Consider the following 26,918-nt stretch of genomic DNA (forward strand, 5'->3'; position numbering starts at 1 on the left):
ACATGCATTACGCTTTAGAGTGTGAGCGTGAGTGTTGCACTTTAATCTGACAGGCTCATTGTCAAGGTCGTGAAAGGGGTTCATTTCTCAATTATGTCCGGCTCTCTGTTCAGTACTTACTACACCGCTACATAATGAGGAAATCAATCTTTTTTTAAATATGCTTTTATTGCAATTAACTCATATTGCATTTCATGTTACAATATTTACATTTTCTTGCAAATATTTTGAAGAAATCAATCATTTGACACAAAATACAACAACAAAACTTCTGGTTTGGTAGATTATTTCGCTGTTGTAACAAATGTACAATGCTTCTTATGGCAATAACTTTTTATATCGTTGAAAAGCCTGTTTAGGCATGGTGGCACAGTCGGTAGCGCTGTCGCCTCACAGCTAGAGGGTCCTGGGTTCGATTCCCGCCGGGGACGCTGTGGGCGCTGGGGGCGTGTCTTCCGCATCATCAGCGTCCATACCCTAGGTGGGGTTGGCGAAAGGGCCTACTCTGTGTGGAGTTTGCATGTTCTCCCTGTGTCTCCTATAGTTAATACCCTCACAAAAACATGCAGTAATCCTGGTCTCTATACTGCCTCCACCATGACAGCCGGGGCGCCTGATGGAGGGGAAAGGAACTGGTTGGAATAACGTGTTCCTGCCACGCGCTACGTCCAACCAGGGAAACTCCCCCCTGTCAGGTGATAAGAAGGTCAGTTGGCTCTCATGCATTGAAGGAGGCATGAGCTTTGCCCTGGGCAGGTTGGTGGGGGAAGTGTAGCACCCAGGATCACTTAGACAATTGGCACCGGGTGAAAAAGGGTTAAAAATGTGTTTATTTTACTTTTAAATGGTGCCCCACTTATGGGGAACATGGATTTGTGGGAAGAGCAGCACAGCCGAGTGTGTGGGTTGCACCCAACGCATCGCAAAAGAACAAACAATCTGTATGAGGAGTTGGACTTAACATACAGGCTTTTTGTTCAAAAATTTTAATAGACCTGTTTAACATAATACGTCTTCATACCTTTCAATCTGGGTACGTATACGTATATAGCAATATTATTAAATATAATAGGTAAAGTAATAGGCTAATAATATTGCTATATAGCCTGCGTATATAGCAATAAAAATGAATAGCGATAAAAATGAACGCCCTATACTTCGTCATGCAAGAGTGTCGCACAAAAGTAGTGAAAATAGCCGATTTACAAGCTCACAACGCGACAAGTTGTGAGCTTGTAGATCGGCTATTTTCTCTATTTTCCTTTCATTTTTTAACAATAATATAAAGGAACGGTATTGGACATGCGAGGTATACATACAAGGTTTCCACCCGAAAGCAACGATATCATAATTGTTCTGATATTGTAGCGTCCCCCCCGGCTGCTGCCTGGGATGCTTTTATTGGTTTGTGTTGTTATTGTGTTGTTATTTGCCCCTAAGGAAATGTGTTGGGGGGGGGGGTAATATGTTTATGAAGGTTTATTTTATATCATTGGTCAATGGTTAGCTACCATGAGCAATATAGAAAACACAGGGAGCCCCCCCCCCCCCCCCCCCACCCCGGACTTTAGTCTACACTAAATGTCTTTGCCAAAAATAGCAGATCTATTATTTTATAGATCTGTTATTTTATGCGAAAGTTTGCCCCTGAATACACATGTTGCAGGTTTACGGCATTGTTTATTGTTTTTCAGGTATTCGAAAATCTACTAAGCTGTCTTTTTTTCGGATTAATTAATTTATTGTTATGTTTTCTCTCTGAAAATCCTTTGAAACAATGTCCAAAAATGTTTGGTAAAGAACTGTGGGCGAAATATAGGAAAGGGAAAGATTTTTTTAAAAATATTATTTACTTTAACCCATAAAAAATGGGTCAGTGACCCAAAACGGGTCCGTGACCCATATGTTTGAGAAAGTGTATTCTAGGTGACAGTGCTCACTTCCGCTCTGTTATCATCCCCAGCCAATGAGCATTGAGAACACGCATGACATCATGGCAGTGATAAAACATATTACATAATGATGGTCATAACACAGACAGCTATAAATAGCCTTTGTGCTGATTTATTTTCCTTCATGTTTGACATCATTTTAAATAGCCGTTTTATTATTGTAATATCGTCTGTGTCGGGTGGAAATCTCATATGTCAAAACTGTTACTTTTCAGGATTAAAATTCTAAAATAGCAAAAATAGCAGATATATACAAGCTTGAAAAACGTTGCTTTGCAATTTGAGCTTGTAAATCTGCTATTGTTGAGGGGAGTAATATTACGAAATTTGCATAAGAGGTTTCCGGCCGAAAGCAACAATATGAGTACCTTAAGTACATGGTTTCTGCGCAAATATCAGATATTTTTTTTGTCAACTAAAACTGACAACAATGTGACTAAATCAAGATGTTCTGTCAAAATTAAAATATGTTATCAAATGACGTCTTTGAAATTATAAAGGTTGAAAAATCAACAACAACCAAATCAAAATAAAATCTAACATAAAATGAAATCATATCATGTTAACATGCAGTGGTAGAAAGTAACTAAGTACATGTACTGAAGTATTTTAGGCCTACTTAAGCACAACTTTGAGATATCTTTACTTTACTCGAGTATTTCCATTCCATTTTCAGTACTTTTACTTCTACTCCACTACACCTCAGAGGCAAAAATGTTACTTTTACTCCACTACAATTATTTGAAAACTTATAACTAATATATATTATTAATATTACAAAACATAACATAACCACTTAAGCCCTATTTCAACTTTGGCTATTTGAAAATAGCAGATCTACAAGCTCACAACACGTCGCAATGCGAGTGTTGTGAGCTTGTAGATCTGTTATTGTCAAAACAAATTTTTTAATACATTTTAGACATATGATAACTTGTGAAACAGGACATTCTGCATAATGAGTACTTTAACTTTTGGTACTTTACGTATATTTTGATGCCAATACTTTTGCACTTTTACTCAAGTACTTTTTTAATACCGGAATTTTTGTAACAGAGTATTTCTCCATCGCATTATAGATACTTTTACTTAAGTAAAAAATATTTAGTACTTTTTCCACCACTGTTTCCACTGAGCTTTATTCTAGTGCACAATGCCAGTCTGACTGTGCTGTCACTGTGCTGTTCTGTGCCAAGTGCGCAGCCAGCGTAACGTAAGCGACGGAACCACCAGTGACAGTCGGTCTGCTGCTGCTACGTCCTCTACGTAGCTTACGCACGTTGCGCAGCACAGCCACAGAAACGCACAAACACATACACAGAGTTGTCAGTGGAAATGTTGCTGCGTTGGGTTCGTTGTCGTTGTTTTACACAGAAATAATCCCGTTTGGACGGAGAACATGATCCTACACTGAACCCCCCCCAAGACCAGCGTCTGTTGCGATCCGTGCGTTCTGTGCGTGTCTGTCTCTATCTATGTGTGTGTGCGCGTTGTACTGGTTATTTCTAAGCAGGTGAGTCCGGTGTGTTAGACCAAGTGAATATTATAAAGCTGTTTGTTGTAAATCACGTCAATATGAGGAAGGGATGCAACGTAAATGATGTTTAAATGAGTGTAAAATGAACGTAATCTTAGTAGAATGAAGATGTGTGTGTTAGAGGAATAATAATGTTCTTCCTTGTCAAGTCTTTGGCTCTGTTTGTGCTGCTGCGCCACAGTGCGCATGCGTCACTGGCACTGCCAGGACTATCATAGTCCAGTGGTTCTCAACCTGTGGGTCAGGACCCCCAGGGGGGTCCCCACATTATTTTTGGGGTTCCCCACATGACAGTAAATTTACAATTTAATGACTTAATGACTAAATAAATAAATATATAATTTAAATACCTAAAAAGAAACTAAAGAAAATAACTGAAATGAAAAAAAGACCATTACTGCATCAAAAGTAAGTGTAGGAGCCAAATGAAGGATCATATTTGTATTTGTGCACTGGATGGGATTATTGTATGTGATTGCTGGAGGCACCTCATTGGCACCTTGTTGGTGGTGGGTGTGCCTTTGTGGGTGGCCTCCGGTGACTACAAATGTGGCTCTCACCTGCTCATCTTTATTGGTTTGTTTGCTCTTGGAGGTAGGGTGAGCTGGGAGAGCTATATTTTTGTTGACACATTTTTGTATTATTGTCTCCGCCAGGCCGAAAGGCATGGCGAGAGAGTATGTTTTCGCCCCTGTCCGTCCGTCCGTCCGTGTGTCCGTCCGTCCGTGTGTCCGTGTGTCCTGTCTGTGTGTTAGCACCAAATCTCAGGCACCGTTGGCCCGGTCGCTGCGAAACCCGCACACCCACTCCCTGGATGCCAATTCAGAACCTTTGCCTCAAATTTTTCACATAGGCCTGTCATAGCGCCACCAGGAGGCCGATTTGTGCAAAACCCATTTTTCCCCATTACTCCTACAGTTTTTAACCAAACCTCATGCAAATCGGTACACAGTATCTCTATAGTCATGTGATCAACCCTGATCTGTCCGATTTCCCATATTCCATCCTCATTGGCTAAGGTTACCATCCAAAGTTTGCAGGATTGGTCCGTTTTGAACAAACTGCCTCAAACCATGAACGCAGCTTGCCATTTCCATAAAATTGCACACGCACATTCCCACTAGGCCGAGGAAGAAATGGCACTTAAAACTTTTCACATCAGCCTCATGGTGGCGCTATAACAGGCCGATTTGCATTTTTAACTATAACTGCACCGATCTGCGTGAAACTTTGCACGCCTACTCCCTAGAGGCCAAGGAAAAACATCTGCACTGCATTTTTCACATCTGCTTTTTACAGCGCCACCAGGAGGCCGACTTATGTCAAATACATTTTTGGATATTAATCCTTCAGATTTTATCCAAACATCACGCACATCGGTACACAGTATCTCTATAGTCATGTGATCAAGACGCATCTGTCCGATATTTCATATTCCATCCTGATTGGCTAAGGTTGACTTCCAAAGTTTGCAGGATTGGTCCGTTTTGAACAAAATGGCTGAAATCATGAACGTGGCGTGCGATTTCCTTGAAAATTTGCACGCACATTCCCACTAGGCCGAGGAAGAAATGCCACCCTTTTCACATTGGCCTATTATAGCGCCACCAGGAGGCCACAATAACTTACCTGACCTGGCGGAGACCTGTGCTCCGAGGAGCACTTTTTCTAGTTGTTAATTGCTCACTGTTTAAGTTATTTGGTGCACATATTTATTACAGATTTATTTATTGTAAATTGTAATAATTTGGTGACAGTAAACACTTTTAAACTTGAGCATTTGTTTGGAACTGAGTATTTTACATTTTCAATGTGCGTCATACAGTTTTTAAATCTCCCAGGCTTAGCCTGCCGGCTGATTAGTCATTGGGACTATTATCAGCCGCAATAGTAAGATTGTCTATTTTCACAATATTTATCCGTGGAACCGAGTCAAACTAAATATAATGCCTCATTCAAATATGATTAGGGGGGTCCCCAGTTAAAAAAATTATAAATAATAATAATAGTTAAAATAAAAATAAAATAATAATATATATATATATATATATATATATATATATATATATATATATATATATATATATATATATATATATTATATATTATACACACACACACACAAAAAAAACTGCTGATAAATGGGTACTCTCTCCTGATTGGTTGAAAATTTGCAACCCACCTGAAGATGCATTTTCTTTTTATTAAAGAGCTAGCGAGAACCCCCCCCAGTGAGCCATAGTCGGCTATTAGACCTCCATCTAAAACGGGGTTATAATTGGTCTAACAGTGAAAGTTTTTTAGACGTCTAGGCTTAGCCTAGACGTTGATTAGCTGTTTTTTAAGCGTCTATATTATAGACGTCATTTCAACGGCTATACAGCAACACAATTCCACTGACAACACATGGTCTAATTACTTTTATATAATAATAAGTAATTATTAACAGCATTGCGGAATGTTTTTAAGGAATGTTTCATATAGGTCTAATTGAAACCTGTAGACACCATCCAATGTCAAACATGCATAGTATTTAAATGTAGGAAGTGATATTTATTTTGGTTAAAATACGTTTTAAATAGCTCTATATTCTGGTTGTACTCCTTGCTATAATGTTTTTCCACTAACAGACGTTGGGGGTCTCCCTTCTCTCCAGCTCTTTAATAAACAGAAAACGCATTTTCAGGTTGGGATACTAATTTGATCCAATCAGGAGATGGAACTCCACTCATACAGGATAAACAAGTTAAATTGATAGTGATGACACACAAATAAATGAGAAGACAATTTGAACTGGAACACCATCACATTGAAGCTGATACATGGGCACTCTCTCCTGATTGGCTGGAAATGGCAACCCAGCTGAAAATGCATTTTCTGTTCATTAAAGAGCTGGAGAGACGGGGAGATCTGTTACTGAACAAACAACGATAGCAATGACTATGTGAATATAGAACTTTAACATTTTTGTTTTCGTTTTAACGAAAACATCACTTGTATACCCTTATAGTAGGCTATGTAGCAGATGTATGGTATTTGATAGTTGTAGATTTTTCATGTGCGGATGTATATAGTCTGTGATCGTTTTATATTTTTCTTGTGCAGATGTATAGCATTTGACAGTAGATGAGAACACGAAATGCCTGCTGGGGAAAATGTCTCACAAAGAAGATATTCAACAGAAAAAAAGGTAAGAGCACAAACAATGAATTATAGACTTTACACTTTATTGTCCCACAAGGACTACTAGTCCAGTTATCAGACTACTAAAAAATAAACAACAGCACATACTGTTCAACGCAACAGCAAAACAGAAACAGGCTGACAGTAGTACTCACTAAGGCCTGCTGTTAAGCCAGCTATGACTAGGTATTTCCCAAAGCCAGCTGGTTTGCACTTCAATGTACCTCAATGAACTAGTAGGAAAGTGACTTACGAAAGTCCTACAGCTGTGTGCAGAGGCTGCAAGTCCTTCAAATGAAGGGCCATTGAGGGTGCCCTAGCCTAGCACAGTGGTTCTCAAAGTGGGGTCTGTGAGGCCCCTTTTCCACCAAAATAACTTTGGTTCGAGAACTGGTTCCGTTCTAGATTCTTGGAACCGTGGTGCTTTCACGGAACCGGGCCTCAAACCGGCTTGTGTTTCCACCAGTTTTAAGCAGAACCATAATTGGGGCCGGCATAGCTGAATGGTTAGAGAGCTTGGGGAGCAGGTGTCCCCAGTTGCCCCAGGTTCGATTCCAGGCCTGGCCAGCAATCTGCCGAAAATGACTGGTTGAAGTGTCCATTTCACGGGAGAAATTCAATTGTCAATGACCGTTTCCCTTTCTTTTCTTTTTTTTAATGATGATTTTTCGCTTGTTTTTGCCATTGTTTATATCGCATCTGCATCTTCCAACCTGTAGAACAGTGACACACCCAGTTTGGTTCCCAAGAAGAAAACAAAAATTGTTCCAGTTCTGAACCAACTATTACGGTTCTGAACCAATTCATTTTCAGTGGAAACACTCTGAAATGGTTCAACTTTAGGCGTGAAAATACGGAACCGGTTCAACCCGGGTGGAAAAGGGTCCTCTGTGCAAAGCCTGCAAGTCCTTATGGGCAGATTCAGACTGGGTCCGATTGATTCGAACTGTTCCCGAGTACGATTGCCCTCTCCCCGCTGGCCAGCATTCACATTGGCAAAGATTCTTCCGTACCCGAGTACACTTCATTCAACAGTAATGATACTTATGTGCCTCAGGGGGGCGCTGTGGACTATGGGCCTTTGGGAGATAGAAGAAGTCATGTCACAGAAGAAGAGTCGCTTGTCAGAGTGTAGAGTGAATAATAAAGTTTGACTGTGTTCCTGACGTTGTCTTGAGTTATAATATTAACAGAACAACAGTACACAACCAAAGCAGTGTGCGCTGACGGTCTTTGAAACATCGCAATGTAACGTCGTCTGCATTTATCGTATGACAGTGACGTCACTGACGCGTCCTTGGTATCTTAACAGTGACGTCACGGACTAATCCTTGGTATGTTAATCCTAGTGGCAGCACTCGCTACATGTGTTTTTAGTTTATGTTTTTTCACACTCGTTCTACTCACACACTAAAAACTCATAAAACTCAATGTTATAACATACCTGTAATGCATGTTCTGTGGGGTTCATAATTACTTGATGAATGGCGAAAATAGAACATCTACAAGCTCACAACAATGCTATACTTTGTGAGCTTGTAGATCTGCACTTCTCTATTTTGGATTTGTTTGAATTGTTTTGAATTTTCAAATGTTTTTTTTCTTTTCTTAAATGTTTGCAATTTTTGTAGACATTTCTAGTCATGTCATTTGTTTTGCCCTTGACATGTCCAAAATATGTTCACTTGTCCAGGGGACTTCATAGTTTTTCAGGCCAAGGACCCCTTAGCTGAGAAAGAGATGAAGCAGGGACCCCCCACTACATGTATACAATTATGTTGCAGATTAAACTTTTTCATAGATTTCATAGATGGCTTCATAGACTTGTTTGACAGCATTATCGTCAGTGTATTTTCAGACATTAAAACTCAGTCTTAAGTAAACTTGACCTTAGGCACTGTACTTGCTCTGCTCTTTTTCCCTCTACACCAAACCTCTTTGCGGAAAATAGCCGATCTACAAGCTCACAACACGTCGCAGCGTTCCCCTATGTTCCCCTAAGAATAAAGGGATGCTAGGGTTCAAGTGGTTAAAGTAAATAAAATAAAAGGTTCCTATCGCACAAAGATTTGGCGACCCCCCCCCCCCCCCTGTAGTAACTCTAAGGACCCCCTGTTGAAGACACCAGTGGTGTAAAGTAACTAAGTGTATTTACTCAAGTACTGTACTTAAGTACAATTTTGAGGTACTTTTACTTCACTGGAGTATTTCCAATTTTCAATACATTTACTTCTACTCTACTACATCTCATGTACTTTTACTCAAGTACATTTTGAATACGGCACTTCTACTTGTAACAGAGTATATCTACATTGCAGTATTGGTACTTTTACTTAGAACGTAGAGTACTTCTTCCATCACTGGCACTTCTTCCATCACTGGCAGACACATGCGCTAGATTGAAAGTGATTTATGTGCTTTGAATTTGACTTAGTAAAATATGTATTTCTGTCTGTCAGCAGTGGTCTATACGACAGCGTTCCCCCTACATGTCTGCCTATAGTCTACCATCCTGACTACAACATCACCTTCATGGGTCTGGAGAAGCTGCATGCCTTCGACGCCGGCAAGTGGGGCAAAGTGATTCGCTTTCTAAAAGGTACATGACAAGAAACAATGACACCGCAGCACCAGAGGGCAGTGGTGTAAAGTAACTAAGTACATGTACTCAAGTACTGTACTTAAGTACAATTTTGAGGTATTTGCACTTTACTTGAGTATTTCCAATCTCCAATACGTTTACTTCTACGCCACTACATCTCAGAGGCAAATATTATACTTTTACTCCACTACAATTATTTGAAAACTTTAGTTACTTTGTAGATACATTCGGCCATTTGAAAATAGCTGATCTAAAAGCTCACAATGCGTTGCGATGCGACGCATTGTGAGATCTGCTATTTTCAAGATTTTTATACATTTAAAAGTTGTGAAATGGGACATTCTACATGAGTACTTTCTACTTTGGTACTTTAAGTACATTTTGATACCAATACTTTTGTACTTTTACTCAAGTAAATTCTGAATTTCTGACTTTTACTTGTATTTCTACATTGCAGTATTGATACTTTTACAAGTAAAGAATTTGAGTACTTGACCACTGCCAGAGGGTGGAAACCTTGAATGTCCTAAACTGTTACTGTGTGTAGTTATTATTTAGTCACAATCTTCTTCTTGTTTACACGTTTCATTGGTTCGAAATATTTATGAAACCCACAGACTTAACAGCTTTCAACCTGGCCTCCCTAGTTTGGGCACGTCATTATTATGTAAGACATTCATTTATGAAAAAAATAATAATAAATGAATAAAGTTGAAACATGGAGATACACGGTTTTTGCTGACAGCAACGATAAATTATAGGACACCTGAGTCACAGAACAGTCGTGTGCGTGTGCGTGTGCGTGTGCGTGTGCGTGTGCGTGTGCGTGTGCGTGTGGTGGTACAGGCACCGCAGAGCTAATTAGAGAGAATTCCCTGTAGGAGTGCGTGCAGGTCAAACATTATTCTACACCTGAGGTACAATCTAATGCCAGGGTCACCAGACATTTATTTATTCAGCCATATAAGGATAATAAAAGGGGGGGGCTCAGTAGCTCAGCAGGTAGAGCTCCTCGGAGGGCTCCCGGTTCGATCCCTGGCTCCCCCCGGGGTTGGTGGTGTAGTATTCTCTCGAGACAGAATGTTGACTCACACAGTGTTCAAATGCTTCCGACATACACACACACACCGCCATATTAGCAGCTCTCCACTGGTTGCCTGTGAGCTCCATGGAGCCAATGTAAGACTTTAATGATTACTTTTAAAGCCCTGCATGGACAGTTATATTTCAATTATGCTGGTCCCTTAAAACAGTGGTTCTCAGACGTGTCCATGTCAAGGACCCCCAAATTGATATGCATTTGGCCAAGGACCCCCATCTGAAAAAGGTTTTGTGCCAGGGACCTCCAGAAGAGATTTATATATATATATATATTTTTTCCAATATTTTTTCAAATATAGCATAGTAAATATAGTAATTTAGTTCGGTTCGGTATACCGGTTTGGTTCGGTATTCTACACCAGTGGTTCTCAAACCTTTTCATGTCAAGGGCCCCCCAAAAAAATTATGTATTTGGCTGCGAACCCCCCATCTCAAAAATATTTTGTGCCAGGGATTTAAAAAGAAATGGCAGATCTACAAGCTCATAGCGCGGCACTCGCCGTGCTATGAGCTTGTAGATCTGCTATTTTTGAATTGCAAAAGTATAAAATATGGTTAAAGTGGTTAAAATGATTGTGATGCTATATTAACTAATTTAGCTGGGGACCCCTGGTACCCCCCCAAGGACCCCTGGGGGTCTCCGGACCGTCCGGACCCCACTTTGAGAACCAATTTTCTACACCAATAAACCCCTAAGTGCACTATATAGCAGCGAGTAGAGTAGGGAGTGGTTTCAGATGCGGCCATGATGGTGTGTTTGTCTTTCTCTGTCAGAGGAGCAGCTGATCACTGATGAGAACATCGTGGAGGCCCGAGAAGCTACGGAGGACGACCTACTGGTGGTCCATACTAAACGATACCTACGTAGTCTGAAGGTACCTGTCTGCTCTGTCTGTCTGCTCTGTCTGTCTGTCTGTATGGCTGAAATAAAATACAAAATGAAGTGCTTGGAGATGCATTCATCACTGAAGCTTTATGCCATTCAAGACTACAAATCTAAATCTAAAACAAAAGATCTTGTAGGAGCCATGAATTGGTTTATTGTTATTATGATTATGTTTGGTTATTGTTATTTATATATTTGGTCAATGCCCTGTCACTGGTGTGTATGAGTGGATGATTGAGTGACGGGCATGGGGAGGATACCTGGTTACCTCAAAAGCACCACCTGACTACCTGCTGAGAACAGACAGAGAGAGAGAGGGGGTGTTTGGGAGCCTACTTTTTGTTGACCGCTTTATATGTTATTTTGCTTTATTGTTTTGATTACTGTGATCGCCTTGCTATGAGTTTAAGCACCTTTAATTACGTTCTTTTTTGTTGCTTTAATAAACCCCTTAAAACGCATCGTTTGGATCCAGTGAATCTCCTTTTGTTTGTAGCGCGTCACACAATAGACCTGGCCCATCTCATCGCCTCTCGCGACTTATTTTAGTTTAGTTCTGTGCAGTCGCATACAGATCTAATGGAAAGTTTTTAAGGTGGGTTGATGAAATTATGGCGTTGGAGATAATACATAATACATAAAATTAAAAAAAAAATAAGTTAAGTTTGAGGAGCTAAAATTGTGAACACAGGCGTTTTATTTGTAACAGAGTATTCATTACATTGTGATGTTGCTGCTTTTACTTGAAATGGAACCCTGTCCAAATCAATCAGGTTGTGATGATGGCTCATCTGCTAGTGCTTACAATGAGCATGAGTCATCCTCCTGTGATTTATCTCTCACACACACACACACACACACACACACACACACACACACACACACACACACACACACACACGCTGACGAGTTGCTGCTGCTCTGCAGTGGCGTTACGTAACGCACAATTAAAGGTAAGTACCAAAACAAAAGCAACATGAGTAAATGGAGTGGACTGAAAGCCAGACGCTCTTCAGGCAGTGAGATAATGAAGCAATCCGCATCCCTTCATGTACTAATGCTACTGTCGGTAGAGCTAATATCAACCTATGTGCATGTACTAACAGTGGTGGGAAAAGTACTCACATTCTTTACTTAACTAAAAGTACCAATACTGCAATATAGAAATACTCTGTTACAAGTAAAAGTCCAGAATTAAATATGTCATACTACTGTTTTTAATCATGTAAAAGACCCTAAAGTCCCTCAGAGCAGTGGTTCTCAAACGTTTTCTTTACAGCATTGATTTTAACCACCTTAAATACAATATTTAAGGTGTTTTTTCATTTTAGTTATAAAGTGCAATTATAATGTATTAAGGCATATTTGGCTTATTAGCCGAGGGGGGGGGAGGGGGAGGGAGGGAGGGGGAGAGGGAGAGGGAGAGAGAAACAATGGAAGAAGAATTGTAGTGAAGAGAATTGTGATGTGATATAAATGACGTTCCTCTCACACAAAGGAGTGACGGATCCGGTTCAGACCGAGGCTAATCTCACCCCAGACACACACAGATTGTGGTATGATTGTTCAAACATTTAACCCATTCAATCCTGTGTCATATTAGATTTATTTGGCTATTCAAAAATAGCAGATATACAAGCTCATAGTGCGGCACCGAGTGCCGTGCTATGAGCTTGTAGATCTGCACTTTGTTTGAAAACTCGTGAAAATGTGTTCAAATCCTTGAATATATATATAGCGAACATTTGTAACTCAAATCTTTGCATCTGGGGATTCTACAAATGTCTTCTAAATCCTAACCTTTTTTTTTTCTTTTTGTTTAAACTTATGTTGCTATAATAATAGTGGTTCTCAACCTTTTTCATGTCAAGGACCCCCAAAATGATATATATTTGGCCGCGGACCCCCACCTCAAAATATTTTGTTCCAGGGAAGCAAAAGATTTGAAGTTACAATGAAGCAAAGATTTGAGTTACAAATGTTCCCTTAAAAAAAAATAATAATAATATATATATATATATATATATATATATATATATATATATATATATATATATATATATATATATATATATATATATATATATATATGCGCAAATGTTCAAGATGTTTAAAAAAAAGAATTGAATAGCCAAAGAAATCGTGGAATGACACAGATGCGTTCCCGGTCTTAATTGGTTAAAGAAAATGATAAACTGCATGCGAGATTAGATTTAATTTAATACGTGTGGAAGGATGGTTTGTCTGGTGGTTCCAATTCTGAGGATGGATTCCTATAGCTCTGACATGTTGACGTGTTGTGAATGTTTTTCACAATGATGGAATGTTCTGTGTGTACGAGCACTCTGAATTAGAAGAAGACTAAGATGGATGCATTTGTGTCTACAGTATGTGCATCGACATTCTTGACTATCGCTGTTGGGCAGAAACCTCATCTCCATATTCTTTTTGTGTATTTTTTTGTAAATTAACGCCCTACTTGATCATACTACAGCGTCACACAAAAGCATCAAAAGTAGAAGATCTGCAAGCTCGCGTTTCGAGCTTGTAGATCTGCTACTGAGACGATATACGCAAGTGTTCAAAAGTACAAATTGTGAAGTACATTTTCTTTTTTAATATCAGTGCTTTGCTGTGCTGGAATTTAGAACACTCATTTAGACCTGGAACACCTATACTTTGTTATACCTTTCAATCCGGGAAGCCCTTTGTTTTTTATTTTTATATAAATTTTTTAAATCTTTGAATTAAAATCTGAAGTTTTTCAGAAAACATAGGTCAGGATTTAGATGGCGTTTTTAGAATCGGTCTAAATGGGTTAAGAAAATGTTAGAAATTTTCAGAAATGTACACTTTTTTTGTGAAAACTATGTACTTTCTACTTTACTTGGGTGTTTGCATCTTTCAATACTCACCACTACACTTTTTTACTCCTACAATAATCTTTGACTTTGACATCTTTATTGATAACAAAACGTATGTACAATTACATACATTGTTTTTAAGTTGCTTGATTCAATATTTAGATATTTGATCATTTCATCAGACACGCCCCCTTCCTATATAAACCCATTGTAACTCCATTTTAACCATGTTAGATTCATTTAAAACACACATCCCTGCTTCTGGTGACTGATATCACTGATGGCACTGTTTTCATATATTTTGTGAAAAACAGCCCCTCACGCATTAGAGGGGGCTGAATCAAGCAACTTAAAAAACTGTCTGGGGTCCTCAAAAAAGCCAAAGTAAACATTAAAATGACCCCAATAGTCAGGTGATATAAATAAATCCTGGAATAAATTCCTTACCAAGAAATGTCTTCACCAATGTGTTTGTAAAGGTGTCTAGTAACACATCTCATAAAGATTGAAACTCAATTTCCCTAGTGGAAAGTTGGGGTACCCTGAACCTTATGTGGGAAATAAATAAATAATAGCATTTTGCTTTAAGTAGCATGTGAGGGACCAAACTACATTTTTTTTTAATGATTCTGAATCCATTGCAAGCATTCGTTTTGCACCGAAATCACTCCTTGGGCTAAAAATGTCCATAGCCAACCTTTTCCAGGATAATTTTTTGTGTAAAAAGACAAGAATCGTAACACAAGTGTGAAATTTGCTACAAATAATTTTTGGAGGTCACTCTACGATTTAAGAAACCGGGCCACTCGTAAATCAAAGATGGCGGCCATTTATTTATAAGATGGCTGGCATAATTAGACTGAATTAGCATTTCAACATATCTTTGCCTATACTTTTGTGAGGTCAATCACCAAATCACCTAATAGCACTACCATTGTATATATATTTTTTTCAAACAGGAGTTACCATTTATAACCATCAAATTGAAACATAAAAAAAACGCCATACAACTGTGTTCACAAGCAAACTCGGGGATTAAAGGTTCTGTTTCTGTGTCTTCCTCTGTGACTCCTGTATGTCCTTTCTCACCGCATCCTTAAACCTCCTCTTTGGCTTTTCTCTTCGCCTCTTACCTGGCAGCTACATCTTCATTATCCTTCTCCCAATGTACCCCTCATCTCTCCTACCTGGCAGCTACATCTTCATTATCCTTCTCCCAATGTACCCCTCATCTCTCCTACCTGGCAGCTACATCTTCATTATCCTTCTCCCAATGTACCCCTCATCTCTCCTACCTGGCAGCTACATCTTCATTATCCTTCTCCCAATGTACCCCTCATCTCTCCTACCTGGCAGCTACATCTTCATTATCCTTCTCCCAATGTACCCCTCATCTCTCCTACCTGGCAGCTACATCTTCATTATCCTTCTCCCAATGTACCCCTCATCTCTCCTACCTGGCAGCTACATCTTCATTATCCTTCTCCCAATGTACCCCTCATCTCTCCTACCTGGCAGCTACATCTTCATTATCCTTCTCCCAATGTACCCATCATCTCTCCTTTTCACATGTCGAAACCATCTTAACCTCACATCTCTTGCTTTATCCCCAAACCTTCTAACCGAGGCTGATCCTCTAATTTAGTAATTTCTGATGTCCTTCCTTTTCACTTCTAATGAGAATCATAGCATCCTCAATTCTGCCACCCCCAGCTGTGCCACCCGTCTTTTCCTCAGTGCCACCGTTTCCAAGCCGTACAGCATGGGCACTACCGTCTATCTTCCCTCTCACTGGTGTACTTCTGTCACAAATAGCTCCTGACACTTTCCTCCATCCGTTTGCTCGAGTATATATGCCTTCCATCTTCTCAAAACACTATCTGCTTTCTACAACATTTACATCTTTATACTTTATCAACTTAATTTGTTGCACATCCTTCCATCCCCTTAACTCTGTCTAGTCAATTGGTGCAGATCACCTTCTCCCTTCTTGGTGTCCAATCTCTCATCCTTTTTACCTAGCCCACACCACCTTTCTCTTCGCCGCATCTTTCATTTCCTTGTACACCTGCCGCCTTTCTTCATCACTCTGGCTGCCTTTCTTATTTCCTCCCTGAGCTCCACACAGCATTGTTTATTCTTTATCTGCCACCATTTGATCATTTTCTCTGTCTTCACACCTAGCACCAGCTCTTAGCATTTAACACAGGGCTCAAGCCGTGTTACTCATAATATATATATATATATATATATATATATATATATATATATATATATATATATATATATATATATATATATATATATATATATATATATATATATATATATATATATATATATAGAACAGTTAAACCCCCTCAAACTCATGGTCTTGCCCAGGGCCATTGAGATTAATAATCTCTCTAGAAGGGAGACCTACAGTAGGCTACAACAAGGTACAGTAGCTATAATGGTGAAATGTTTCCCAAAATGTGCAAGCATATAGATATGACTTGTTGATTTGACATATTGGATTTTTTGAAAGAAAAAACTAAAAAGCCTAAGCCTATGCAATGAGCTGTAAAGGTGGGCTTGACAATTTTCTGCCAAGGAGTGGTTTTGGTGCAAAACAAATGCTTGCAATGGATTCAGAATCATAAAAAAATACCTAGTTTTACCCCTCAAATGCTACTTAAAGCAGAATTCAATTATTTATTTATTTCCTGCATAAGGTTAAGGGTACCCTAACTTTCAGCAGCTGTCAAAAATTCCCTTAGGAAAATTGAATTTCAATATTTATGAGATGTGTTACTAAGACACCTTTACAAACACATTGGTGAAGACATTTCTTGGTAAGGAATTTATTCCAGGTTTTGACATTATTCAGATAATATTCCATGACTAAAACATGTTTGAAAGTGAAATATCCCTTAAGTGAAAAAATAATAATAATCCAAGTAGCCTACTTCTTCCATCACTGCAGTGCAGACAGTGACATTTTTAGAAAGCTTTTTTTCCCCCGGGACTTCTATCATGTACTGTAGCTGTACCAAGGTTCTATATCAAAGGTCACCGTGACTGTAAATCTCAAATTACAGCAAAGGGAACAAAGCTATCAGTAGCTGTCTCATGGAGGATTTCTTTCTTTCTGCTCTCCTCTGCTGAATATAGAAGCATAATCTCAGAGGGGCTCCATGCAGAGACGTTATCTCTGTAATCTCATGTGAATTAGCATTCTTCTCTCTATACTGTATCTCTATTTTCATATCGGAGGCTCTGCGCTAGACGGATGCACACAAGCCAGTGTCAGCATTCTCTGCTCAGTTTTCCCTTCTGTGTTATCCCTGTTAATGTCACTCTGAGAGTGTACAAATGGAACCAAATGGACCCTTACGGGTCCATTTGGTTCCATTTGTACACTCCATCACAACGCCTCGCAATATTTATCTGTAGAACAGAGTCAAAAATCCACTCCAGTGAGCCATGGCAGGTTTTTTTCTCTGTTTTGAGGCCTTTTCAGCTGCAATGGAAAAAAAAAACTATTTGCCTGCGGGTGTCGCTGTTGAAGGATTTTGCTTGTCAATCATCGCCTCTGCTCCGCCCCCCCAAAGGAGAAGGATAGGGAATGGGAGGGACGGGGAGGAGAGGGGGCGGGATTAGTGGACTGCGACCTCAAAGTCCATGGGCCAATCACAGCACTTTTCTGAGCCTAATTATTCAGAAAACCCCAGACCACAGAAGATCCAGTGAATGTTAAAAGTTCCGTATTTTTGGGTGTAATTGAGGTCAGAAAAACCCCCACACACATTTTATGTCATGAAACCTTTAATTATTGCATTTTCTGAAGAAAACCTGCAGACTGGCAAGTTATGCAGCCATTCTATACTGGCCGTACACAGGTATCAATCTCAGACATTAAGGGGCAGCCAGTTCGATTCCCAGCCCTGGCAATGTGTTGAGGTGTCCCTGTTAAAGATGTACCGATCCGATACCAGTGTATAATTTTAAAATAATCTAGGATCAAGTGGCTCTCAAAGTGGGGTCCAGGGATCCTCTGGATTCTTTGAGGGGGTTCTAAATGGACCCTTACAGGTCTGTAACCGAGAGTGTACAAGCTCAACCTGGACAAGACCGAGCTGATATTCTCCCCTGATGTCATGACAGCAGAGTCACTGCCCATCTTTCGCCGCAGGCTGAAAACCCACCTCTTCAGGAAACACTACCCTTCCTCTTTGCCTGGCCTACTTGTTGTCAATTAGTTGTACGAGCTCTTGTCTTATTGGATCTTGTTTATTCAATACACTTATTTGTTTTAGCTCTTTCTCATTTGATTTTCCTATTTAGTCTCATCTGTTAATGAAAGTAGGTAGCTGATATATTGCACTTTTACCTTAGCGCTAGGTATACTCTTAGTTGCTTGTTTTAGAAGAGAATAGAAGAGAATATTTCACTTTCAAAAAAACTTTTGGTCATTTTATCGTCTACTCATGCTTCTGTGAGCCCCCCAGACCGTTTTTAAGTTGCTTTATTCAGTATTTAGATATTTGATATTCATTTTATCAGACACGCCCCCTTCCTATACAAACCCATTATAATTTCAAACTCAATTTTTCCATGTTAGATTCATCAAAAACACCCGTCCTTAGTTCTGGTGACTCACCCTGCCCCCCTAATACGCGAGGGGGGCGTGTTTTTTCGATTACTTTTTTCATATTTTTTGGGCGGTGAAACCGCCCCTATAAGTGAGATTTGGAAAAATGTACATTTTCCTGCGCTGTGATCTGGGCCCAGGAAATTTGTACAATTATCCTGCGCTGTGATTGGCCAATCACAGTCTATTCAGGACTGTGATTGGCCAGTGTCACATGACACATGTGCATAGCCCTATATAAGAAACCATAACTTGAAAAAAACCAAAAATTTGTTTTTTTCAAGTTATGGTTTCGTCCATCATAAAGAGTGTTTCAATAAATGTATTTATCTTTTGTACATGATTGGTTGACTCCATTCAGTATTGTGATTAGCTAGCAAGACACCGCCCACTTCACACAGGGTGTGATTTTTTTTATTTTATTTACATTTTTTCATTTTCCCCAAAAAATATTAAAAATAAATGAAAAAAGTTGCCGAAAAAACACGGACCTTCTCGCAAAGTTTGAGAACCACTGATCTAGAAATAAATACAAATTCCATTAATAATTGTGCAGCTACAAGTTATTTATAAGATGGCTGGCAAACAAGTAAAATAATAATGTAAATAGTATTTTAAGAGTATAAAACAACAGTACTACTCAACTGAAGTGTCCAAAATACAAACTAATTGATGACTGTGAATGACATATTCATCATGTGATAAATGACATGGTATAGGAATGGCATTATACTGACATACTCACCGATACCAGTATTTTGGGCAGTGCAGCTTTTCCGATACTGGTATTGGTATCGGAACAACTCTAGCCCCTGAGCAAGACACTCAACCCCTAACTGCTGACCCCTGAGCTCCTCTGTGAGCAGCAATCAACTGGGAGCAAATGGGTCTAGTTATTTTATTTAAGTCTTGTCCTTTGACACATTGATGACCTGTGCTACAAAAAACATCAACATACACACACATGTCAAGAGAAGCTAACGATGGAATTGCCTCCCAGTCAGTCTAAAGGAAAGCCCCACCTTGTGTACCTTTTAAAACACAACTAAAACAATGGTTAAAATTGTCCCAAACATGTGAACATCAATACATTTTAATTCTTAGATATTTCAAATTAGGCATTTAAGTTAGGCTTAAACTAGGTATGGTATTCTTAGAATATATATATTTTTAGGCAGTTGTATGTTATCTTCTGTATTTGTTACGTTGGTATTGTAGTGTTTTTATATGTGGGGACTGCGGCTTCTAGCTAAATCCACCATTGTGTTCATGTTCATTTGATTGAATTCACGACGTTCATGTATTGAATGTTCATTCATGTGCATTGTCCCGTCTAAATAAACACATGAAGTAAAAGTAAAGTCAATAAGTGTGGGTGGGTGGGTGTGTGTGTGGGTGTGTGTTGTGGAACAAACTCGCAGTTACAACTGCAGACTCACTCCCAATCTTCCGCTGTAATCTGAAGACTCACCTCTTCAGACTCCACCTTAGCCCGTAGCACTTGTCCTAGCCTTGACGACCTTGCAGGCTAAAATTTGATTTAGATGTTATTTAGAAGCATGTTATGTAGACAGATGCCAGATTCATTTGTAGACCTTGCATCCTATAGTGTGTATAGTTTCGATGTACATTTATTTTTCTATATCATACTGTTTAGACTGATGATAGGTGCTTGGTTTACCTATGATCCTAGATGACCATTTCTATGCATTTGATGTAACCTCTTGTTTACCTTGCTTACTGTAATTCACTCTGGATTAAGAGCGTCTGCTAAATGCCTACATTGTGTTTGTCCACAGTGGTCACTGGTGGTGGCGACCATCACAGAAATCCCTCCAGTCATGTTCCTGCCCAACTTCCTGGTCCAGAGGAAGGTCCTAAAGCCGCTGAGGACTCAGACAGGAGGGACCATCATGGTAGGGTGCAGTTCATTCATTTCATCACCTAAAATGATGATGAAAAATGTTGGTCGAATACCTTTTTTCACTGACAAACTACATGAAAACTGACTTAAAACTAAGCTATGATGACTAAAACTGTGACAATTTTGTCAACAAATAAAAACTAGACTAAAATGTTAGGGAGGGACTAGTGGGGAAGAGATCCAGTAGAAGTAAGACAAGTCATTTTATGCTTGGCTGGTCTCGGGGGTCGTGCTCTGGAAATAGCCGATATACAAGCTCACAACGCGCCACAGAGCGACGCGTTGTGAGCTTGGAGATCTACTATTTCCGGCACGCAGCGAAGTATAAATCAGCCATTACGACGCCATCAAGGACCGGCAAAATACATTTTAGTCTAATAAATCAACTGTAGATTTAGTCAACTAAAACTAGAACTAAAGCATTTCAGATAACTAAAGTACGACTATTAACTAAATGAACTTGAATTTGATTCAAAAGACTACGACTAAAACTAAATACAAATTTGCCGTCAAAATTAACACTGGTAGGATGTCATAAATAATAATACAACTCTACTATACATGATGATCAGATGCATCACAACCCGCTCGTGGGGCCCTGATAAACAAAGCAAGGAAGACACACGGTTGTTTAAAAGTGTTGTAGCAGGTGTAAACTCAACCTAAGGAAACTGAAGAGAAACAAACAAAAGGTACTGTTCATCTGGGAGAGAGAAAGGGTTAAAAGGCCGGCACCCACTCTTATAGGGACCCTGGGAGCACTGGCCAGGTGCTCCCAATGCACCTAATTGGAACCCTTAGCCCAGCCTAAAGGACCTGTGGGAAGAACACAAGACAAGGGGAGTACACAATACACAGACACACAAACACAGGCCCTGCATGCCAGGCCAAAGGAGCAGTGACTGATGACAATACAACTGATAATGATTCTAAACCTAATTATTACCCATTTAAAGAGTCTGCACAAGCTGGGTCATCAATTTGCCATATTAGGGAAAGTAGGACTCGGCACAGATGTCTCACGAAGCTTTACACAAACGTCATGCGAAACATTATGCGAAGCTCGGCACAAATGTCATGCGAATCCCCTTATAGGGTTTGTTTGGCCTATCAGGAAGCCCTGCCGATCAGTCAAGCTAAGGTCAGTTAGGCCTTCAGGAAGCCCAGAATCTCTGTCGGGTCTGTCTCTCTGTCAGACCCAAGTTCAGGCCACTCCGCATACATGCTTTTTTCATGCATGCATGCATGTACAGTATGTATTTCATGTGTTGTATATCGCCCTCTGAGTTAGGCCCCGGACCGACTGACACACCGATATTTGGTGACTTTTTGGTGGAATATTTGGTGACTTATAGATAGATAAATGGGTATCGGCTTCCCTGATTGGACAAAGCCGCCCATCGTCCTCGTGGATTGGCCAAACTTAGCATGATATTTGTACCGTTGTACCAATATAAGTTGTAGCGTGTGCCACAGGACTTAATCATTTTGAAGCGGTAGGGGTTCATGTATTTGTTGTCATATACTGTACGGTTACTGGGGTGTGTTAAATGTTGCACTGGACGGTACATCTGAAGGGAGAACAAGATAAAAGCCGCCATGCTGCCGTGTCCGTGGCCCAAAAGGTGTACCTCTTCAGAGGGAACGGCAGCGCCAACAACACTGTTCAGATCGATGTGTACATCTTCAACACCGTGTCTTTGCTCTGGATGAAGTTGCCCCCGGTGGCAACTGGAGGAGGAGAATGTCCCCTAGAGGTTCCCTCCATGTGCTACTTGAACACAGCTGTGCTGATAGACGATACCTACACCCCGCAGATCTACATCTGGGGGGTGTATTATCAGGAACACAACATTCTTTATGCGTTTGACGTCAACGCCCACATATGGTTCAGCCCTGAGGTTTCCGGGACCGTTCCCGCGGTGAGGTGGGGCCACTCGGCCTGTGTCTTGGAGAAGGTCATGTATATCTATGGAGGTTACACCCAGCTGGCCGGATGCACCAATGACCTCTACAAGTTGGACACCGCCACAATGGTCTGGTCTTTAATTAGCACCAGAGGCGCTACGCCGCCCGTTTCGTCGTGTCACTCTGCCACCATCATCGGGACAAAGATGTTTGTATTTGGAGGCCAAGGTGTCCGGGGCCAGGACTACCAAAGCGTCAAAGTGTTTGACACAGAGACCAACAGCTGGCTGAGCGTACCTGCACAGCTTCTTCCCGGACGACGCTGGTGTCATTCAGCCTTTGCCTACAACGGGGAGCTGTACATATTTGGCGGTTACAACTTTGATCTTAACCGAATGTTCAATGATCTGTGTAAATTCAATCTGGAGACCTACTCCTGGAAGAAGGTTGAGCCCAAGGGGAACCAGCCGATGTCCCAGAAGTATAGGATGTGCTGTTGCATGGTGGGCGATCGTATCATCCTCTTTGGAGGCTACGGCTTTGAATCTAGTGACATGTACATCTTAGACTTAAGTCCTAGTCTGAAGACACTATGCAAGCTAGTGGTTATTCAGTACGGTCTGGAGCGGTCAGGACTCCCGCATGACATCAGGTGGGAACTGGCAGCCAGTAGTCATGGCTGCCAGTAACTGAAAATAATTACGTCAGTGTTTTTGCTTTCAGCGAGGTCACAAAAGAAGAAAGCAATGGCAGAGAACAAGTTCCAGGCAATGGGACAGAAGACAAAGGAAAGATGAGGAGATCACAGGGGAAACTAAGCAGAGCACGATGATGTGCACATGATTCCCTCCAGGAACTAAACGACATCCTACAGGAGAATAGAGAACTCTACTACCAACTGAACAGACATAATCAGTGACACCCCTAAGGAGAGTGTTGAAAATGAACATGGAAGAAGACTTCAAGAGGCGGCTGTTCGTAGCCACAGTGGAGTCAGTACTGCGGTACAGCACAACACAACAGGGAAAGGCCCTGGATGGAGTCTACACAAGAACACTCTTGTTTAGTCACTCTTGTGTCCGTCCATGTGACTTGATGTCACATGGACGGACCACCTCTACAGTGGCCTCCCACGGGTCACAGACTTGGCAGAGAGAGAGAAGGATGAGGCTATCCGGAACTAGTGGCAAGCAAACTGACACTGTGGGGGCCAACCCAGAACTCAAGACCCTGATGCTAGACAGGAGGGTGCATGTGGAGGGCAGCAATTCAGGAGTCCTGAGTTGGTGTTGGCTAGACCGCACTCTTGCATGGAAACTTCTAAGCCCAGTTGATCTCCATCAGGAATGAATGCAGAAACCAAGAGATGCTTTGGACAAAGGAACAGACAGTTATGGAAGAGAGCTTCAGGAAAGAGATGGTTGTGAAGGAGATTAAGTGGGAGTGGGAAAGGAAAATTATTTTTTTAAATAATCTTTTTCTTTTCTTTTTTTCCCCCCTTTTCCCCCTTCTCTGTCATGGTTGAGACTGTCAACATACATCAAAGGGGGGCTTGAGCCCCTGCCCTTTTACCCGTCTGTAAAGAGTGCCCTCTCTCCAGACCATGGATGCAGCTTTTACGATGAAATAAATGCCAATGCCTCCTTTCCATGCCGTACCCGAACGCAGCATTCAAAATAATTGCCTTTACCGAACTCTTATGAATTTAATCTCATTACAATCTCATGATCTTGAATGCAGCATTTTATGTTGAAAGAATTCCCCTCTGTGTGTAAATCCATGCAGTACGCTGCATCTCCAGTAAAGAGATATACTTAGTTGAGTGCGGTGTCGCACACTGAAAATAGCCGATCTACAAGCTCACAACGCACTGTGAGCTTCTAGATCGGCTATTTCCGTATTTCCGAAAGCATTTTCCGTTTTCATTTTCACATTATCTGAATGCATTGAAGTCAAAGAGAGCCAGCTGGACCAGCTTATGAACAAACGATAGTTTTGAATGGTTTCTTTAGCAGGTCTACAAGCTCACACCACATTGCATTGTGACGCGTTGTGAGCTTGTAGATCAGCTATTTTCAAATTTTTCGCTAATGTCTAGGGTTAAAGTAGTTCAACTGATTTTGATCATAGACTAAAACATATGGACTAAGGGCACTGTGACATCACCCATTGGTTTCTACAAACCCGTTTTGAAGCCACTACAGCGAATTCAAATCCACCATCTTGGAACTTCCGGTATTTCCAATTGTCTATACTTTTACTTCTACTCCACTATACATCTCAGAGGCAAATATTGTACTTTTACTCCACTACAATTATTTGAAAACTTTAGTTGCTTTGCAGATATAAATTATCATGTTATAAAACATACATTAACCACTTTAGCCCTATTCTATACCTAGGCTATTTGAAAATAGCCGATCGACAAGCTCACAACGCGTCGCATCGCGACGCTTTGTGAGCTTGTAGATCTGCTATTTTCAAACACTTTAGTACTTTTACTTTTGGTACTTTAAGTACATTTTGATACCAAATTACCAATACTTTTTTACGTTTACAAGTAAATTGAATTCGGGACTTTTACTTGTAACAGAGTAGCCTACTTCTACATTTCAGTATTGATACTTTTAAGTAAAACATTTGAGTACTTTTTCCACCACTGCTACTAACATACTGTATTTATGACAATGTTTACTAAGGTAATGAAATCAATTGTAAAGTCTGGTCAAATACCCATTGAGATTAATGGCATGAAACGTCTTCTGCAACCAGCAGGAGGCGACACCTTCTATAGCCCATTAATGAGAACTGCAGCGTTTTCATAATGTCCGCTTGCCGCCTGATTTTGACCCTGGGGGAGGACTGTGCTACAGTACTTGATCTCAGTCAGAAAGGTCTTGCAGGCATCATCATTGTCAGAAATGTGTTTCACACACATTTTACAGCAATTTGATTGAACCTTTTCTGTGGATATCAGGCAAGAAATGCTTAAATCTTGTTTGTTTTTCTTACATGGGCGTCAATAAGAAATTGTGACACCACCTATTTTAGCATGTTTCAATATTTTTGATATTTTATAAGTAACATATTTATGAGACTAAAACAAGCAATTTTTCCCAGGTCATATTGCATAATGCCTACTAGGGTGTGTTTGCCATTGATTTATTGATTTACGTAGTGAGAAATAAGTGCATTGTGTGTTCATTCTTGGGAAGACATGGTGGTTTGTCTCTACTGACAGTGGGAAAAAAAACAGTTTGCCTTGCATTCTGCATTGAAGGTAGTGGCAAAATGTATTCTATACAAATATATAATATAATGAAAAATAATAAATAACTAGAAAAAGTGCTCCTCAGAGCACAGGTCTCCACCAGGTCAGGTAGGTTATTGTTGGCAAGCAATGTTCGGAATTCGCCAATCAGGATGGAATAAGAAAAATCGGAACAATCCGTCTTTATCACTTGACTATAGAGATAATGGGTACCGATTTGCATTTTGTTCAAAACAAGCCACTCCTACAAACTTTAGATGCCAATCTTAGCCAATCAGGATGGAATATGAAAAATCAGACATATCAGTCTCGATCACATGACTATAGAGATACTGTGTACAGATTTGTGTGATGTTGCACAGTGGCGCAGTCTGTAGCGCTGTCGCCTCACAGCTTCTAAGGTCCTGCGTTCGATATCCACCAGGGACGCTGTGGGCGCTGGGGGCGCGTTCTCTCCTCCCTGTCATCAGTACCCATACCAGGGGCGTAGCCACGGGTGGGCATAGGTAGGCCTGGGCCCACCCATTTTGTTTTTTCTGCCCGCCCAAAAAAAAAAAAATAATAATAATTGTCATATTCAGCCATTTTGATAACAGTGTATATAAGTAACCACGTGCGCACGGTCCGGGCACAGCATGTGCGCCCACCCGCGACTCCCTAGGCCCACGCCACTGACCCATACCCAAGGTGGGGTTGGCGAAAGGGCCTCTCTGTCCGGAGTTTTTCTCCCGTGTCTCCAAGGGTAGGTACCCTCACAAAATACATGCAGTAATCTCTATACTGCCTCCCCCTGGTCAGCCGGGGCGCCTGATGGAGGGGAAAGGAACTGGTTGGAATAACGTGTTCCTTCCACGCGCTATGTCCTACCAGGGAAACCCCCTGTCAGGTGATAAGAAATGGCCTGCTCACTCCTCATGCATTGAAGGAAGCATGAGCTTAGTTTGGGGATCTCCCCAGGCTGGCAGAGGGAGAGTAGGGCCCAGGATTACAGTTTAGGCAATTGGCACTGGGTGAAAAAATGGGTTACAAAAATTGTGGGATAAAAAATATATAATAA

General features: G+C 40.5%; 1 protein-coding gene across 2 annotated transcripts in view; it reads left to right on the plus strand.

The window, feature by feature from the left end:
* The first annotated feature begins 3,270 nt into the window (after positions 1-3,270).
* The window catches only part of hdac11 (histone deacetylase 11), a 42,050-nt gene continuing 18,402 nt past the window's right edge, over positions 3,271-26,918 (plus strand). Inside the window, exons 1-5 of one of the 2 annotated variants that reach the window (XM_080424939.1) lie at positions 3,271-3,465; positions 6,595-6,679; positions 9,132-9,271; positions 11,150-11,250; positions 20,558-20,674. In XM_080424939.1, the coding sequence (XP_080281065.1) occupies positions 6,645-6,679; positions 9,132-9,271; positions 11,150-11,250; positions 20,558-20,674 (393 nt within the window). In that variant the 5' untranslated portion in view covers positions 3,271-3,465; positions 6,595-6,644. The remainder of the gene's footprint in view (positions 3,466-6,594; positions 6,680-9,131; positions 9,272-11,149; positions 11,251-20,557; positions 20,675-26,918) is intronic. The other variant, XM_080424940.1, reaches the window with a different exon arrangement.

This window comes from Gymnoscopelus braueri (assembly GCF_963280865.1).
Source record: "Gymnoscopelus braueri genome assembly, chromosome: 3".
Lineage (NCBI taxonomy): Eukaryota > Metazoa > Chordata > Actinopteri > Myctophiformes > Myctophidae > Gymnoscopelus > Gymnoscopelus braueri.